This window comes from Pyrus communis, chromosome 17, assembly GCF_041283825.1.
Source record: "Pyrus communis isolate YQ-2024b chromosome 17, ASM4128382v1, whole genome shotgun sequence".
In the NCBI taxonomy this organism is placed as follows: Eukaryota; Viridiplantae; Streptophyta; class Magnoliopsida; order Rosales; family Rosaceae; genus Pyrus; species Pyrus communis.
This window is the reverse complement of record NC_142581.1, coordinates 26,882,798-26,901,330: the sequence shown is the minus strand read 5'-3', so window position 1 is coordinate 26,901,330 and position 18,533 is coordinate 26,882,798. Positions and strand designations below refer to the sequence as shown.

The 18,533-nt window shown below is 36.9% G+C and overlaps 3 protein-coding genes across 3 annotated transcripts; 2 read left to right on the top strand and 1 right to left on the bottom strand.

The window, feature by feature from the left end:
* Positions 1 to 210: 210 nt before the first annotated feature.
* LOC137708448 (uncharacterized) lies at positions 211 to 3,221 on the top strand. The gene is made up of 3 exons (XM_068447533.2): positions 211 to 455; positions 548 to 1,029; positions 2,075 to 3,221. Exons 1-3 carry the CDS (start codon positions 329 to 331, stop codon positions 3,074 to 3,076), a joined length of 1,611 nt encoding a protein of 536 aa, XP_068303634.2. The 5' UTR covers positions 211 to 328; the 3' UTR covers positions 3,077 to 3,221.
* A 2,391-nt stretch (positions 3,222 to 5,612) lies between these two features.
* LOC137749507 (cytochrome P450 736A117) lies at positions 5,613 to 7,863 on the bottom strand. Its single transcript, XM_068489606.2, has 2 exons — positions 6,671 to 7,863; positions 5,613 to 6,395 (listed from the first exon to the last, which is right to left on the bottom strand). Exons 1-2 carry the CDS (start codon positions 7,583 to 7,585, stop codon positions 5,784 to 5,786), a joined length of 1,527 nt encoding a protein of 508 aa, XP_068345707.2. The 5' UTR covers positions 7,586 to 7,863; the 3' UTR covers positions 5,613 to 5,783.
* A 4,345-nt stretch (positions 7,864 to 12,208) lies between these two features.
* On the top strand, positions 12,209 to 17,245 carry LOC137707991 (uncharacterized). Its single transcript, XM_068446951.2, has 12 exons — positions 12,209 to 12,652; positions 12,768 to 12,896; positions 13,643 to 13,837; positions 14,256 to 14,303; positions 14,370 to 14,498; positions 14,605 to 14,729; positions 14,877 to 14,987; positions 15,655 to 15,763; positions 15,925 to 16,043; positions 16,392 to 16,545; positions 16,663 to 16,807; positions 17,019 to 17,245. The coding sequence occupies exons 1-12, from the start codon at positions 12,530 to 12,532 to the stop codon at positions 17,078 to 17,080; spliced, it is 1,449 nt and encodes a 482-aa protein (XP_068303052.2). The 5' UTR covers positions 12,209 to 12,529; the 3' UTR covers positions 17,081 to 17,245.
* The last annotated feature ends 1,288 nt before the right edge of the window (positions 17,246 to 18,533 follow it).

Below are 18,533 nucleotides of genomic sequence, written 5' to 3'. Positions count from 1 at the left end.
CTTTTATATTTTAATGTAGATAATATCATTTCTTAAAAAATAAAAAATAAAGAGATGTGATATCTACACACTGCACACTCTTTTTTATTCTCACACCTTTTATTTTTAACCGTCAGATCGGATAAATAAAAAAAGATCAAAAGACAGAAATTAACATGAAAGAGGACAGCATCCCTATATAAAAATATTAAAAAAAAAAAAAAAAAAAAGCCTCAACACGCAAAAATCAAAACCCTCGAAAATCCATCCCCCCAAGCAGAGACAAACAGCGCGTTACTTTCACAATTCGGGGCAACAACCTTCTAGCGGCGTCGCCGGAGGTGAAACCATGGCGGCAACTGATGAATTTGCAGACCTTGAACGCGCGCGGGAGTTGTTAGATCATGCAACTCGACTCCAGTACGAAGCAAAGCACCTGATAATGGCTGCAATCACCAAGCGTCCATCTCCGCAAGGTAAATTTAACCTTTACGTTCTGAGTTCCGCTTCAAATTTTGCCCACCACATGCTCGGTAAAATGTCTCACTGAGCTAATCTATCCGAACAGGCCAAACTTCTGCTCCTATTACTTCCACCGTACCGGGGATCTCAGCCCAACCAAATTTTACGCTGCCACAACCGGTTTTCCGGAATCCGGACCCGATACGGATGATGGACCTCCGGCCGGAGAAGGAGAGGATAAGGGAGGACATTATCGCTGCTGAGACTTTGCGACGGCGAGAGCTTGAAGCGGAGGTCAGGAGAGAGCTCAAGTTGGAGAGAGAGTTGGCTATGAAAACAGCCCCTGCTGAAGGACTCGGCACAACGCGGTTCACTACTCATAAGAACTCCGTATTCGAACCATTCTCGTTCGGCACAATGCCGATATCGGAGCCTGTGACCAACGACTTCAAGTCGCTGTCTACCGCATTTGATTCGTTCTCGTTGCCACTGCTGATTTCGGAACCTATGATCAACGGCTTCATGTCATCACCGCCGCTACTTCCTCCTCCTTCAGACCTCAGCAGCAAGAACAAGTTGATCTTACTGGTCAGTCGCATTAAAACTTTTTATTTTTGATTTGACAGTGTTCTGTTTATGCTTTACTGTTTATATGTGACAAAGTAAATGATAAAATGAATGATCATTTGCATCCCAAGATCCGCAATTTGTTTTGGATTGTATAATGTCTCTTGAATCATGAATTACGATGTACGAAAGTGCAAAATAAACATTTCGAGTTTGCAGGATGGCCTTTTCGGGTCGTTGTTTTGCAATTACAACACATAGAGGAAGAGGACTATGCGTTCTTAGTAGTGTCTGCATTGTCTAAGGTGCCTGTGTCCTTAACCGATGCTAATATTGACAAACAAGGTTTATATTGGTTTGCTATGTATGCATGTGGTAGTCCTTTTGCTTGTGGATCAGCACTTTAGAAGTCAGTTTCAATGGGGCATCATAGTCATTCATCATGTAGATTATTTGTCCCAGATCATTATATACTAGGATCGTTTACTATTGTTATAGTGACATCAGTTTGATCAAGGAACAGAATAATCAGGATTAATGGCTCTGGTGGATCGTTGGAAATTGAATTTTCATTTGTGGGTTCTCTTGGAGGAGGTTACCCTATGCATTTGCAGCAGTCCTTTATAGTGGTCTTGTGTGAGAAATGTCGTCTCTTATGCATAACTACTTTGGAAACACAGATTCCTTCTTAATTATCTCGAATCTTGATTTTTTTTTTTTTTTTTTTTACTCAATGCTATTAGGGTCAAGCGAATGAGTGTGCCTGCATAGATACTACTGATACTAGCTTCATTTGTTGGCTGAGTTGTGCAACAGCAATGTACTATCCAAAATTGAAGCACATCTTGCAGATTTGCTAGACAGCACATTTCTAGTCACTGTCATGCCTTTTCAACTTACGAATACTGCAAGTTGTTTTTCTATTATTCATTCTATATTTGCAGCAGAGGGTAGTGCACTTCATATTTGGAAATGCTGTTTAGGTTTTTACCATCGGTCAGATGTTTAGCATTAAACTTTAAAAGACTGCCTTGGTATGTACTGTGTATAAATATCTTTGTTGCAGGAAAAACCTAACCCAAATCTTTCTGGAGGCAAGCGGAAAAGGCCACCGATAGTGGGTTCTAGTGAGCTGCCTCCATTTGGGTTGAAAAAGAAACCCAGGGAGGAATGGAGTTGCACCCTGTGCCAGGTTAGCGAAACAACTGAGAAAGGCTTAATTCAACACATAAACGGTAAGAAGCACAAGGCCAAGGAAGTGGAATTGAGAGCTCAGCAACTGGACAAGAGCTCCAGGAATGCACCATCTACACAGTTTTCTAAGCCTAAAGAGACGAATGGTATCACAAGCTCTAAATTAGAGGCCAAACAAGTAAGGAAATCAGTGCTTGACCATAATGAAACCGGTGATGGTTCAGGCCAGAAATTGCAGGATCAAGGCACTTCAAAAGAGGACAAAGAGGAACCATCAATGCCAGAAGACCAGTGTGGAGGGGGTTTGAAGAATAAAGACAAGGTTGAAACGGCTAATGGACTGGAGAGAAATGAAGATGTAGCAAAACAAAGTAGCTTTAAGTTTTGGTGTGAAATGTGCCAAAAGGGTGCCAACAATACAAAGGTGATGTCACAACATATGAGCGGCAAGAAGCACAATGCTAGGAGTCAGAAGGTTACACCAAAGAATGTTTCAAGTGCAAGTTCCATGATATCAGCAGAGGCTAGTAAGGAACCAGAAGATGCTGATGCAGCCAAAGAAGCACATGAAAAGTTCAATGCCATCGTCGCAGAGCTAATGAGAGCGCATAATGCTGTCCTGGCAAAAGAAACAGAGAGCACTGCAGAAATTATTGTTGCAAATAGCAATAAACCAGCTGAATCTAATCTTCCGAGTGCAAGTTCCATGGCATCTGCAGAGGCTAGTAAGGAGGCAGGAGATGCTGATGCAGCCAAAGAAGCACATTTAAAGCTCAATGCCATCGCCACGGAGCTAATCAGGACGCATAATGTAGATCTGTCAAAAGAACCGTTCGTCTACAGCAGCAATCAACCTACTGTGAGGTTGACTTGATATTATAATTTGCAAAACGCTAATCGGGCGGTCCCCAATAGAAAATTAAGCTAGGACATATTTTTAAACCTTTCTACAAGTAGATTTCTTTTTATTCGAACTGTATGCTACATTGCTTGTGAAAATCGTATGTCATGTTTCGAAACCCTGATGTTAATTGTATCACAATATCTGATGCCATATAATTAGTTACAAACCCATACATAGTAAGCACTCATTGCAGTATTCGAGCTTCAAGATACACATAATTGAAACGTACGTAGGGGGAAGGTAGAGGATTCGAGTTGGGGTGTACCGGCGAGCTCAAAATGCATCCAAGAGACCGGAGAAACTGAGAGAAGATGAGGAGATACTAGATTATCCCAAGTTTCTAACCGGGACCGTCGTTGCAGAAGCAGAAGAATCAAAACATTGAGTCACATGCTTCGTATCTGCCCGCTGGCTGGGGATGCAGCAGTAGCAACCACAGAACTTTTGTAGGTTTTGGCGAGTAATGCTTGCACTCCATTATTTTTATTTTATTTTTATTGAACAAACGATATTGTTTGCACTAAGGTGGTGGAGAAGTGGGTTAAGCCTTACAATAGGCTAGCAATAATGTTCACTTCTCTTTTTAATTAGTTCAATTAGTGATAAAATTGTAGCGTAAGTGTGTACGGAGAGGCAAGCTAGTACTTAATAGGTAAGAAAATAGAGTACATTTACAATTTCTAACACTTTAAACCCTACTATCTACAAAATCATACTACTTTGATATTTCTATGATATTCAGATCAAATATGAACGTATAAGACTCATTAAGTTTTGTGAAAAAACCTTTGAAAAACCATGCAACCCTAAGAACATGAAATTCATCTTAGGTGAAATTACAATTACCAATCACAATAAGCAATACTCAATCCTCCGGTGATATTCTGACCGAATTGCATTCAATTATTTATCTAAACATCCAATTGGTGGCTAAGTATTCAGATATAGAGACAGTTTAAACACAACAATTAATAATTCAAAGTACACATGCATAATATCATAAGCAATTAAATAAAGACTACATATTCATGGTAAGGCTTGTGGCCTCATCTAGCAAATGGAAATTAGTTACAAACAACTATAAAACAAAAGGAATTTTTATTGAAATTGAAAAAGGATAAAAAACACATTGAAGGAAAAATACAAATCGTCAAAGCGTAGCTAAGTTCTCCAAATTGATGCGTTCCCCCACCCTAATGGCTAAATAGCCTTATTTACACTACTAGAAAATAAAATACTTCCTAGAAAAGATCTTAGAATAAAACAAGAAAACATAATAGAATAAGATAACTAGAAAATACATCATATTCTAACTTTGAGAAATCTGCCCAGCCACAAAGAATCCCATGTTTCTGGATAATCATGGCTCTATAACAGACCCAAAATGACTCGAAAGAAAGCTTGAGATCTCCCGAACATAATTGTAGAAGGCCTCGAACCCAAAAGATATCATCTTGGACGCCAAATAAGCCCAAAACGTCATTTTGACAGCATTGCGCGTCTTTATTTCATCGCCATAAACTAATCGTTTGGTAGAAAAATCTAAAACTTTGATACAATCAAGTAGAAAGACTAACGAACATCCTTCAATGGAATCACTTCATAATTCATTTGTTTGATCACTTTTTGCTCAACAGGAATTCGAATGTCCTACATTGGAAATATAATTTAAAATATTCAAATTCTCCCAAAGTAACCAATAAATTATAACTAAGAATAGGGCAAAATATACAGTATAATATCGACTCATCAAGATGCTATTGTAATAATGTACTTGTATCATGTAAATCGTTGACATTGGTCGTCGTGATATCGATCAAGTGAGGTTATGGGACGGCTGTGATCATGGTTTCCAAGCATGTAATTATCCAACTCCACCAGTTGTGAGCAAGGGATGATGAGGAGAGGCAACATCATAGAGGCTTCTGTTGAGTGTAGCAAACATGAGTGCTCTAACCGTTTGACAGGTGTAATAGATTTCAAGTATAAATTAGAGTTGTAGTTAAACACACAACTGTCAGACTTGTTGTATCTCTTGCTGCAAATTTCAATTGGAAGATCAAGCAAACAGATATTGTTCATGGATTTCTTGCTGAGGAAGTATACGTGGCACAACCACATGGCAGATATTTACTACAACTAATTTAGTTTTTCGGCTGCACGAATTTGGTTGGTTTGAAACAGGCTCCACGAGCTTGGAAAGAGCTGTTTACAACTCATTTTCCTAGCTTTGGTTTCAAGCAATCCATCTCATAATCATCTCTCTTTGTTTAACAATCTGGTTCAACCATTATCATACTTGTATTATATGTGGTATTTTTTACTAGAAATACCTTGGAATCCTTTGTTCAGGCGTCGTTGAGTTAAGAATTGGACTTGAAGAATCTTGGAAAAATATTGTGGAGTGAGCCCACCGTGTGGTTATCATTATATTAAGTTACTAACTGATTAGTGCTTCAGCACTTTTATATATATGAACAAAAGAAAGCAGGTTTAGAATACTATATACAAAATATAAGAGATGCACTTATTTATTGATTTTTACTTTCTTCGCACACCATACTACACTTTATTCAAAAAAGAAGATGCGATATCCTCTCAATTGATTATTAACTTAAACTTTATTATTGCCCTCCATATGGCATATGCAAGTTAACATGAACAAAATATGGCAAGCTCATTTTAAATATGGAATAGCAACCGCTTTAAGAGGGTATTTTCTACGTTTGGTTAAACCAGCAGACTCGGTCATGTCTAAATCCTCCGCTCTTGCTCCGCCATGCAACTCCCAATCGAATTTATGCACCAAATTTGCCAAACCAATTTCATTAACCGCCATGGCAAACTGAATTCCTGGGCAGCCCCTCCTGCCAGCTCCAAATGGAATCAATTCAAAGTCATTCCCTTTATAATCTATACCGCTCTTCAAGAACCTTTCTGGCTCAAACTCCTCCGGTTTTTCGTAGGATTTGGGATCTCTTCCGATTTCCCATGCATTCACTATGACTTGTGTGTTGACTTTAATGTCGTAGCCATGGATTTTCACATCTTGGGTTGACTTTCTTGGCATTAGTAATGGAACTGGAGGATGTAAACGAAGAGTCTCCTTGAACACTGCCTTCAAGTAGTGCATTCCAACCAAATCATCCTCGGTTATTATCTCGGTTTTACTTCTTGCTATTCCCCTTACTTCCTTTTGCAGTTTTTTCATCACCCTTGGATGCCTCAAAAGCTCAGACATTGCCCAGTCTATGATTGTATATGTATCAGTGCCAGCAGCAAACATATCCTTCAAGGAGAATGATCCACCGACGTTAATGAATAACCGAATTATTATAAGACTAGTAATGCTAGATAGACCATATTATTCATATCATTACGTATTACTAGTACAAAATACTTAAACTGCTGAGTCACCTATATTAATAATTCATATGCCTGTAGAATGTCACGTGATGAAAGAGAGAAATATATATATTTATATGTGATGTATACAAAAGAAGTTTATGCAGCACAATTGGTCAGAAAATAGTTGTTTTATTGAACTAAAGTGAGTTGAGTTACCAAGATGAGGGCCTTTATGCTAACTCTAGCAAGAGGAAAACCGGCTAGGTTTTCTTTCTGAATCCAAAGCAAAACGTCCACAAAGTCCTTTTCCTCATGCTCAACTCCACTCTTTGCACCATCTATATGCTCTTGAACAATTCCATCTAAAAACTCATCAAACCTTTTAGCCACCTTGTCTAGTTTAGTGCCCAAACCATTGACACAGCTCAACCAAGCAAGCCACGGGATATAGTCCCCAATCACAAGACGTCCCAACAATTCCATAAACTCCCCCAAAATCTCCTTAAACATTTTCCCTCCTTCTCCACCACAATACTTTCTCCCCAACGCAATTCTACATATAACATCATTAGTAAGAGTCACAAACATTTCAGTCAAATTCACAACTGAAGATTCGTTAGTACTGCAAGACTGATTTATTTTCTTAATCATCAACTTGGTTTCCTCTTCTCTCACACAGCGAAAGGATTGTACCCTTTTGTTGGTCAAGAGATGAGAAACACATATGCTCTTCACCTGCCTCCAGTACTCACCATATGTCGCTGTTGAGACGTCTTTGTAGTTGTAGAGGAGCTTCTGAAAGATGGTGGACTTGGGTCGGTCAGAAAATGTGAGGTCATGAGTTTTCAAGATCTCCTTGGCTGCCTCAGCTGAAGAAACAACAAGGACTGGAACACTTCCAAAATGGAGAAGCATGAGAGGGCCATGGAGTTGAGATAAGGCTTGAAGCGAGCGATGAGGGTACAATCCTAGTTGGTGAAGGTTTCCAATTATTGGGAGCTTAGGTGGAGATGGTGGTGGGTTTGTGGCTATTGGAGTTGAGAGACATTTGAATAAGAAGATCAGGAAAATGAACACAAATACTATTGCGAATAAAGAAGATTGCAACAAAGTGAAGATCTCATTCAACATTTCTACGTGTGTGCGTTTGTATTTTTTTTATACAAAGCAAGGTACTGAAGAAGGTAGGAATCAAACTCGGAACCTCAGAGATGAATGCTTTGAATAGACGGAAGTACAAACCCTAAATATGTGTGGGTTTGGAAAAGAAATTGAGGACATGCTATTTGTGACACGAGTTGGGTCTATTTATAAGATTGCTTTGGCATGGTGAAGATAACATTGAACAAATCAGTAGACGGTTAGCATATTTCTTCGTCAACATAATACGGTGGAGAAATTATCATTATGACGGAACACGAATGGTACATTACGTATTTTTATAAAAATGATAGAAAATTTATATAATAACACGTCATACATCTTTTTGAACCGCGATGCATGCACGTGCACTGACATTGTATTTTAGTTTAGTTTATTGATTGGTTTTGGCAACCAACCCACTGAGCCCGATTTAAAACGAAGAAGTTGTACTATTTGCTTGTTTTGTCTCGGAAGATGAAATTTTTTTTTTCATTTTTATTGTTTGTTTGTTGCATGTTCTCGACATGTGAAGAGTGGCCGTGTTTTGCCCTTTTTTTGTTTGTTTGTTGCATATTTTGGACATGTGAAGATAAGATGGCATGTTTTATTAGGTAGAAATGACTGTAATTGAAGATAGGATGAAAGAAAATCGATTAAAGTGCTTTAAATATGTAAACTGAAGATCTACAGATGTTCTGGTTAAAAAATACAATTATGAGACAAAAGCTCAGGAATAAAAGGGTAGAAGAAGACGTAGAAAGGCTTGAAAATAGACTTTAAGAAAATACACAGAGTACTACTTGAAACTAACAGAAGTTGTAGTATTTGCCTGTTTTGTCTCGGAAGATGAAATTTTTTTTTCATTTTTATTGTTTGTTTGTTGCATGTTCTCGACATGTGAAGAGTGGCCGTGTTTTGCCTTTTTTTTGTTTGTTTGTTGCATATTTTGGACATGTGAAGATAAGATGGCATGTTTTATTAGGTAGAAATGACTGTAATTGAAGATAGGATGAAAGAAAATCGACTAAAGTGCTTTAAATATGTAAACTGAAGATCTACAGATGTTCTGGTTAAAAAATACAATTATGAGACAAAAGCTCAGGAATAAAAGGGTAGAAGAAGACGTAGAAAGGCTTGAAAAGAGACTTTAAGAAAATACACAGAGTACTACTTGAAACTAACAGAAGTTGTACTATTTGCCTGTTTTGTCTCGGAAGATGAAATTTTTTTTTCATTTTTATTGTTTGTTTGTTGCATGTTCTCGACATGTGAAGAGTGGCCGTGTTTTGCCTTTTTTTTGTTTGTTTGTTGCATATTTTGGACATGTGAAGATAAGATGGCATGTTTTGTTAGGTAGAAATGACTGTAATTGAAGATAGGATGAAATAAAATCGATTAAAGTGTTTTAAATATGTAAATTGAAGATCTACAGATGTTCTGGTTAAAAAATACAATTATGAGATAAAAGCTCAGGAATAAAATGGTAGAAGAAGACGTAGAAAGGCTTGAAAATAGACTTTAAGAAAATACACAGAGTACTACTTGAAACTAACAGAAGTTGTAGTATTTGCCTGTTTTGTCTCGGAAGATAAAAAAATTTTTTCATTTTTATTGTTTGTTTGTTGCATGTTCTCGACATGTGAAGAGTGGCCGTGTTTTTCCTTTTTTTTGTTTGTTTGTTGCATATTTTGGACATGTGAAGATAAGATGGCATGTTTTGTTAGGTAGAAATGACTGTAATTGAAGATAGGATGAAATAAAATCGATTAAAGTGTTTTAAATATGTAAACTGAAGATCTACAGATGTTCTGGTTAAAAAATACAATTATGAGACAAAAGCTCAGGAATAAAAGGGTAGAAGAAGACGTAGAAAGGCTTGAAAAGAGACTTTAAGAAAATACACAGAGTACTACTTGAAACTAACAGAAGACCTGATCCAAAACTCAACGCTCATTTTAAGATTTATAGAGCGGATTCACTTAGCCAAAAAAGAATTTGTAGTTGTTTGTTTTTTGCATGTTTTATATTTTTCACTTGTGTGGTGCAAAAATTTAGAGTCACATAATTCATTTTTTGTGTAATGCCAAATCACATCAATGGAAGGATTGAAACTTACGAGTTTTTTCAACATTAGAAAGATAAGTACAACCACGTGGTTACGGTGCAAGTCACATCATCAATGGAGGGTGCACCAATATATGCAAGCCCTAGCACGCTGATGATCAATATGGAACTGCAAAGGTCAAACTGTTGGATTCAGCCATATCTAAATCTTCATCTGATGTTGCCAATTCCAATCGGACTTCTGCACTACATTTGCCAAAGCAAGCTCAATAATAGCCAAGGTAAACTGAATTGCTGGATGCATGGCTCCTCTTGCCACTCCATATGGAATGAATTGGACGTCATTCACTTTATAATCTATACGCGACTACTCATGAACCTCTCCGGCTCTAATTCCTCCGGCTTCTTGTACGATTGATTTCAGTTCTCTTCCAATGTCCCACACATTGACTATGCCTTGCGTGTTGGCTTTCATGTGGTAACCATTTGTTTTCACATCTTGGGATGATATTCTGGGGATAAGTGATGGAACGGAAGGATATAAACGAAGTGCCTCCTTGATCACTGCCTTCAAGTAGTGCATTTCAACCAAATTGGCCTCTGTTATTACCGCATTTGTCTCACATTTCTAATAGAGATAGGGTCCACCAAAATGATGACACGATATATAATCAGCAAACCTTTGTCTAACTGCACTTTTAAGTTTATTTCTTTTGAGTTGTAAACTTTCATGACTTAATGGTTGTTGTGCATAGATTTCAGAAGTTTCAGTTTATCCCTCGTTAATAAACAGAAAGGAAAACTTTTGCGGTGTAGTATTACAGCTGAAGCTTCTAATCAAGTGGGTTTGTAAGAATATCACAAGTTAAATGCATATGTGTGTTCAGAAGGGTTCGATTACTTTTGGGATGTGACATCAATACCAGTCAAATATCAAGTAACTTAAATAATAAGTTATTCGAGAATCGAATGATTTAATTAGCAAGTCATTAATATTCACGATAATTGGTACTGTGAAGCTCAACATGCACGGTGTCTTTAGAACAAGAACAATGAACCACATCCATACAATTACATAACAAATGAAATTAATAGTCTTACGATCATCATTTGGGGTTAACTTTATAGCACACGCATACAAATTATCGAAGGATAAGGATCGATTGAGGAATTATTGAGTTAATAATACAGATGCTCAAATTATTAAGGATCCACATATACCAACCCAAAACCTAGGGAAACAGATAGCCAGAAAAAGGCTCAAACAGAATCTCAAAGCCCAATAAATAGAAAGGGCAGCCCAAACCCCAACAAACAACAAGAAACCCAATTACAAGAACAACCCTAATCTACAGTATTAAAGCACATCCCAGCACTGCCGATTGTGGGGAGGCGAAATTCTCGGCCGCACTGCATTTTGCTTTGCGATGGTTAAATCTAGATTGTCAACCGATATTCCTTTTCAGTTGTAAGATATTTTAAGTTCGAAATTCGTAAATAGTAAATTTTATATTAAATTAAGTTGTATATTATATGGTTTAATTGAACTTTCCTTTTTATTTAGTGCAAAATATAAAATATATTGTTGGATAAAAAATAAATAAATAAATAAAATAAGGGAAATCTAGATTTTGGGTTTTAAGTTTTTTAATGTAAAAGGAGCGCATCCATGCTTGACCACAAATCAATCGTCTTCTGACGTTGAGATGAAAATAGCCACCGACGCAGTGAAGTTGATTGCATGTCTTCCTATTTTTATACTCTTTTCAATTTTTTATGTTTGTGTGGTCACGGTTAAATCATGTTAACATTTTATATTCTTATTACAATTTGTTTTATTATTTATATAAAAAATTAATATAAAATGTTGATGTGATTTAATCGTGACCACACATCACAGAGGGTATAAAAAAAGTATGAAAATGGAAGGGCAGACAATCCACCTCCCCGACATAGACCCTCAACTGAACATTGAAATCAAGGACAAGGATTTTAATTTAAAATTTGTTGTATCGTAGGCTGGTGGACAACAATTGATAATGAAAGAACTTAATGCTTATTTATTTTAATCTTAACTCGTATCTACTCTTCTTTAATATTTGACTAAATGCAACAGCTTAATGGCTAATTTGATAAGTATTTTTAACCAACTGAAAGTGATTTTAAATAAAACAATTTTAGATTCAAAAAGCACTTAAAGTGCTTCATGCAAGAAGCATTAGTTATGTGCTTCTTGTAGGAAACACTTCAAGTGTTTTTCCATAATCAACTTGTATTTTTACTAAGAATTGATTTAAAAAACATTTTGTGTAAAAGCTCTTTTAGTTGTTTAAAAATAATTGTCAAACGAGTTCTAAAACAATATTAAACTTAAACCTAAACCGAATATGGTCATGGATCGAGAACGAAAATTCAACTCTATGAGATATTCTTCATCATCCCCAAAATATAAACAAATATTTGTTCACAAGACAAAAGAAAATAAAAAAGAAAAGAGTTTGCTGTCAATCATCACATCATCCAAAAGGAAATAACGAAATGAAACACTTTTTATTTTCCCAATTTTACAAGAAAACACAAAGTAAACAAATCGCGCCTTACAAGCCAAGCAATTATCAGCTGACTCAGCTCTCGCTCTCCCTGTGCTGTTTCTGTCAGCCACACACACACTCTTCCTCTCCTCCACTACGTACTGTTATAGATTACTCACTTCCCCAAGTTCGGATTTTTAAGCCGAACCCATCACCAATGCCTCAATTGCATGTTAAATGCTCTGTTTAATCTGCCCATTTGATTAGAATTTTGGGAATTTTGAGCAAAATTGAAAGAAACCCAATTGCGAGAAGAACGAGAGAAGATCAGAGAGCTATGCTTCCACTGCCTCCCATTGATCTCAAAGATGTTCAGCAGAAGCTAGCAACGCATTTCCGGCCATGGCAGCGCTCTTTTCAGTTCTGGGTTCGAGCTGTTGATATCTACACGGGCTACAAGGTCCCTCTCTCTCTCTCTCTCTCTCTCTCTCTCTCTCTCTCTCTCTCTCTCTCTTTCTCTCTGTACATATATATATGTATATGTTTTGATGGGTGTTTTGGTTGGGGTTTGATAGGTGTTTCAGCTGAGAGTGAGTTTGGTGAAGGATGCGAAGAAACAAGAGGAAATGTGGGAGAGGCAGCATGAATTTGCAGCTGAGAAGATATATGCTATGTGCTCGGACCTTGGCGGTTTCTTCCTTAAGGTATTCGATGAATTTACTGTTCGATTCCTTTCACTGCTTGCTCTTGTGAAGACTGGATTTGATTTTAGGCGACAGAATTGCGAAATGACATGGATTATGTGCTGTTTTGTACTGAAGACTATATTTTTTTCTCTATGATTATTGATTAGTAATGTTAATGAGTCATGCTTTATTGTTTTTGCTTGTTGTTGATGTGCGTGTTTAGACAGTCATCTAAGACTTCGAGCAAGTGAAAGTCAGAGAGCGATCTAACTTGGTAGTACCGCATTCACATGCACACGGGATTGTAGTCGTTCCCCCATAACCGGGCTACGTCTGTTGTAGTATACATTCTAGTGTATTTGAGTATGCATATACATATTATATTGGATAGTCATAAGATAAGAGCCTAGAGAACTTGGGAGAGAAGGACAGTGCAGACGAAGGGGAGGAAAGCCTCCCTTGCTGCCTCTACGACAGTCCCTTAGTTCCAACATGTGGCCACAATGAAAAGGTAATGTGGCCTAATAGAATCCACTCAAACCAAGGGTCAAAGTTCTCCTTTGGTTGGTGGATCTTGGTGAGACCCAATATGGTCTAAACAATTATTGTTCGTTTTGATTTGATTTCCAATTGGTTTTCAGATTTAGGTTAGTTATCATTGAACCTTTTGGTTTTAAAGAACCTTGGAATTCATCATTGGTGGATTTGGTTTTTCTAATATTTGTGCTGAATACTGAGTTGCTCTTGAATGGGGTTTCAATTAGGTTGCCCAAATCATCGGGAAGCCAGACTTGGCCCCAGCTGCATGGGTCAAGAGGCTTGTTACATTGTGTGATCATGCTCCTGCAACCCCATTTGATGCTGTTCAACTTATGTTGGAGATGGAGTTGGGCCGAAATGTTGGTGAAGTGTTTGAAAGATTTGAGGTGGATCCTCTTGGCTCTGCCTCAATTGCCCAGGTATTTCTACTCATGAGTGATTTCTGGATTGCTACAAGTGCCACCATAGAAATTGCAATAGTTATTAGAATTTGCAAGTTAATATTCTTAGCTAGTATCAGTATCAAGTTTTTAATTAAGAGAGCCTCTCTGAAAGCAGATGTAACTTGATGCTGATATTTGTTGTTCCGCTATAAGTTTGTAATTTGCGTCAAGAGCTTTAATAATTAAGATTCATGGTCAGATATTACCACTAAGGAAGACTTTGTCAAATTTCAGAGCTCTTCAATGTTGGAATGTATATTTATATTTATATTTGCATTTAATTCTTTTTTGGGCTAGCTGTTTTATATTGGAGGGAACCATACTAGAAATGCTATTACAATGCTTATCGAAGTGTATACATTTTTACCTGATATGTGTTTTATGCTCAAACTAGGTTCACCGAGCAAGATTGAGAGGTGATAAGAGTGATGTTGTTGTCAAGGTGAGTGAACATAGAAAATTCTATGGCTTCTTTATGCTCTGAAATTCTAATTTCTTGTGGTAATAGGTGCAACATCCTGGAGTTCAGGATCTAATGATGACAGATATTCGCAACTTGCAAGCCTTCGCCTTTTACATACAGAAGACAGACGTCAAATTTGATCTATACTCTGTAACAAAGGAAATGGAGAAACAGGTGCCTTATATGCACAAAATATGGAATCCTTCTTTTGTTAGATTACTATCTGAAGTGTAGTCATCAGTATCCAGATAATAACTATCTTTCATGTTTCCAATTCAAGATTGGATATGAATTTGATTTCATTAGGGAGGCTGATGCTATGGAAAAAATTAGACGTTTTTTGTATGAGAATAACAAAAAGTCTCCAGTTTTGGTGCCACGACTCATACGAGATATAGTCACTAGGTATGTAATTCACACCCCCTTCTCTTCCCTTCTGATATGATGGATTGATAAATTTTCCTTGCCGAATCGTTGCAACATCTAATTGTGGGTGCTGTTAAGTTCATTTGGTTGAACTTCCAGTGATAAAGTGTTACTTTGTTTGGTCAGGAGAGTTCTAGTTATGGAATGTATTGATGGAATCCCCATCCTGAATCTGGGTGATGAAATTGTGAAAAGAGGCATAAATCCTGGTGGTAAGATTGCAATAGCGGCAAAGCAGTAAGCATCTAGTTTGTACAAAGAGTATGCTGTCTTTGTTATTTACTTTTTTATGTATATAAGTTGCATTCGATTGTCAACAAAGAGTTATTATTAATTCTCGTTATCTAATTAATTTAAGTCTTTCATAAAATTTGTAGACACCTATGAAATGTTCAAACTTTCCTTATATCAACAAACAGCCATGTTAGGTAGCTTATTGTACGTCCCTTTTGCTTCTTTGATTGGCAATCTCTTTTTTCCTGTCTTATCTCTCCTATTCATTTGCTAAAGCTTCCATTTTTAGGAAAACTAATGAAAAGGGCTTGTAAACTTTGAGTTTTAATCAAAAGGTCAAAAAGGTGTTGTAAGTGTACCAGGAGTGACTTTTTAGAGTAAAAATGTCCTTAACGTTAAAAGTAAACAGTACCATGAGTGTTTCATTTAGATTCCCTTTATTTTTTGGTAAATATTTGATTGTGATTTGAATACATTTATTTGAGAAGGCATCTTTCCTGAATTCATTAGCCGAAGTTTTCCCATTTTTCTTTTTAATCTGGTTTTGTTTATGAAGATTCTTTCTGTTCTAGCTCTTAGAAAACTTTCTCACTACTCTTCACTTAATTAAATAGTTTATTCTCTCACAAGAAATGGAGAAGGTCATTGATTAATTTCTTATAAAATGCAGGAAAATCCTTCAAAGTTTGACACTGGCATATGGGCAAATGATTCTGAAGACCGGTTTCTTTCATGCGGATCCTCATCCAGGAAATATACTAATCTGTAAAGGCTCGGAGGTAAATGACCAACGTGTCAAATTTACTGCTTAGTTGGACAAAAAGCTACATACTTGTCTCTTTCTAATTAATAACTTACGTACGTTATAGATAAAATTTCCTTTAATTTGAATAGTAAATTAATAAGCTGACTTAGAATTTGCATAATTCTTCCAAGTTAGGTTGCCTTGTTGGATTATGGCCAAGTGAAAGATCTACCGGATGAGTTGAGACTTGGTTATGCTAACCTTGTTCTTGCCATTGCTGACGGTGACCCTATTAGAGCATCAGAGAGCTACAGGTAATTAATTCACTGATACCGCCTTAGTTTAAACTAAGCTATTAAGGCAAAAGAAACTAAGGCTGAGACATGACCTGCAAACTGTGTGCAAATGCACGTGAGTGTGAGGCTCATGGAGACAAAATCGCAATAGAGAAAATAGGTGAATTAGATCATTAAATGCTGTATCAGTAACTGAGATTGAATAGAATGGAGTGTCATTGTTGTGCTCAACTTGGATATAAGAAACATGGGCCTAATTCAAAATATGACAATTTTTCATTTTTCGATCACAATGTCAGAGTTTTGATGATGTGCTTTCAGGGTTGATATTGTGTGCACATTGTACTAATTTATTTCTCTTTACAGGGAACTTGGCATAGAAACCTTAAGCAAATGTGAAAATGAACAGCAAGAATTGTTAAAGTTGGCACAGACAATGTTTGACACAAAATTACCCCCTGGAGTGACAATGCTGCAGCCTTTTTCCGAGGAATCTTCAATTAAAAAAATTGCAGTTCAGGTAGGACGAATTCCAAAATTTTATTGACGACTTATTTTCACATCATTTCATTATATTGGTGGCTATCCACTCGTGATTGTTACATACTGTTTCGTCTACTGTCCCTGGCTCTTGTAGGCTTTTCCAGAGGAGTTGTTTTCTGTACTTCGGACAGTGCACCTGCTGAGAGGACTTAGTGTTGGTTTAGGAATCAACTACTCATGTGCAGAACAATGGAAACCCATTGCAGAAGAAGCTTTGTTCCGTGCTGGGAGATTAAAAGGTGGCGTTTCCAAACTCCTTAGCTATGGAAATAGGGGGCTCATATATTATGTAGTACATTAATACACACACGCGCGCGCGCGCACACACTCTTGTGCTAACTCCGTCATGACAAAGCATGTTCTTGATATTGCTCTTATTTCAATGCGAAATTTGAATACTACCCCTTGAGTTGTTTTCTGATGTCATTTCAAATACATTGTCACTACCAGGTAGGCCGATCAAAGCCAGAGGTCGTAGGCGTGGTTTATCAAGGTTATTTTGGAGAGACTGATTATCTTGTAAGAAGAGGTAGCCCTAACTAGGGGAAACTTTGTGTGATCCAAAATTGTTAGCTTGCTGATATACTGAGTCTTTGTCCTAATTGTTTGATTAATGTTAAACGTGGAGACCGAAAATTCAATTCACCATGGGCGTATGTTCCTTATTTTGACATCCATTTTCCGTCGCCACCAGCGCTGTTATTTCGGAAGTTCTTTGTGCCATTAAATTCAAAAAATATATGTAAAGCTATTCACACATTTATTTTTACTTCTTACATCATTTCAATTTTCTGCCGTTGGATCGAATAAATTGGAAATGATCAATGACCATAAATTGACAAGGGAGTGTGTAAGGTAAAAATAATTGTGTGAATAGCACTATCCAAAAGATTCTGAAGCATCAACCCACAGAGCCCAGAATTTGACAACCCTCCGTCTAGCCTAGAATCATAATTTGACCAGAAAAGAGATCCTCTCCGGATCTTTCCATCCAAAGCCCAATGATCAAGTGATCTGGGCCTTTAAAATTTGATCCAACAGCTAAAAATTATTATAGCTTTTAAAAGTTTTTACTAATTTTTCTGTTTTTAGCTGTTGGATTAAATTTTAAAGGTCCGGACCACTTGATCTTTGGGCTTTGGAGAGAAATATCCGGAGAGGATCTTTCCAATTTTACCCAATGTTAATTGGTTGTTCGTCCATGTGGCACAAATTTAACATTATATCAGTAAAAATGAGGGACTCACAGTTGATACATCATCATTTAACGGTCAAATTAACAGATCTATGATATTGTAATGAATTTGTAAATTGATGTACGACGTTACAAAGCTCAAAAAATAAAGTAAAAATAAAAGGAGTTTATTATGTGAACCAAACTTATAAAGGCGCAAAATGTAATTCACCCAAAAGTGTATTTCCCACTTGAGGAGAAATGAAATGGTTCATGGACTTTAGTGCATTAGTGCTGCTACTTGTTTGGCATGCACAAACCTTCAAACTGCATATTTTACATGTGTCCCGAAAATAGTCTCTCTCCTCGCAGACGCCACCCAGACAATACTGGATTGGAATCCAACCCAATCCAATCCAAACCAAACTTTGAAAAAGCTGTAACTGCCAAAGCACTTGACAAACTTTTCATAACATGCAAAGAAAGAGAAGGGGAAGGAAAAGGTCTTTGCTTTTCCCACACCTTTTCTTTCTTTAGCAAAAGCATGCATCAAGTTGAAATGTTGATATCCAAACCTGTTCAAAAATATTTAGTATTTAGTTTTATTCCATTGTTCGGGTAATTTTAGTATTTTACGTATTAGGTTTTATGAGGTATATGAAAAATAAGTCAGTCAAAATGTTGTCTCAAGTTGTGGTCGTTGTGACAATTTTGTTTATTTGTTTTTCCAGTTATTAACATAATTTACATAGTTTCATAGTCTATTTGATTGTTTGTTATGCATACTCTAA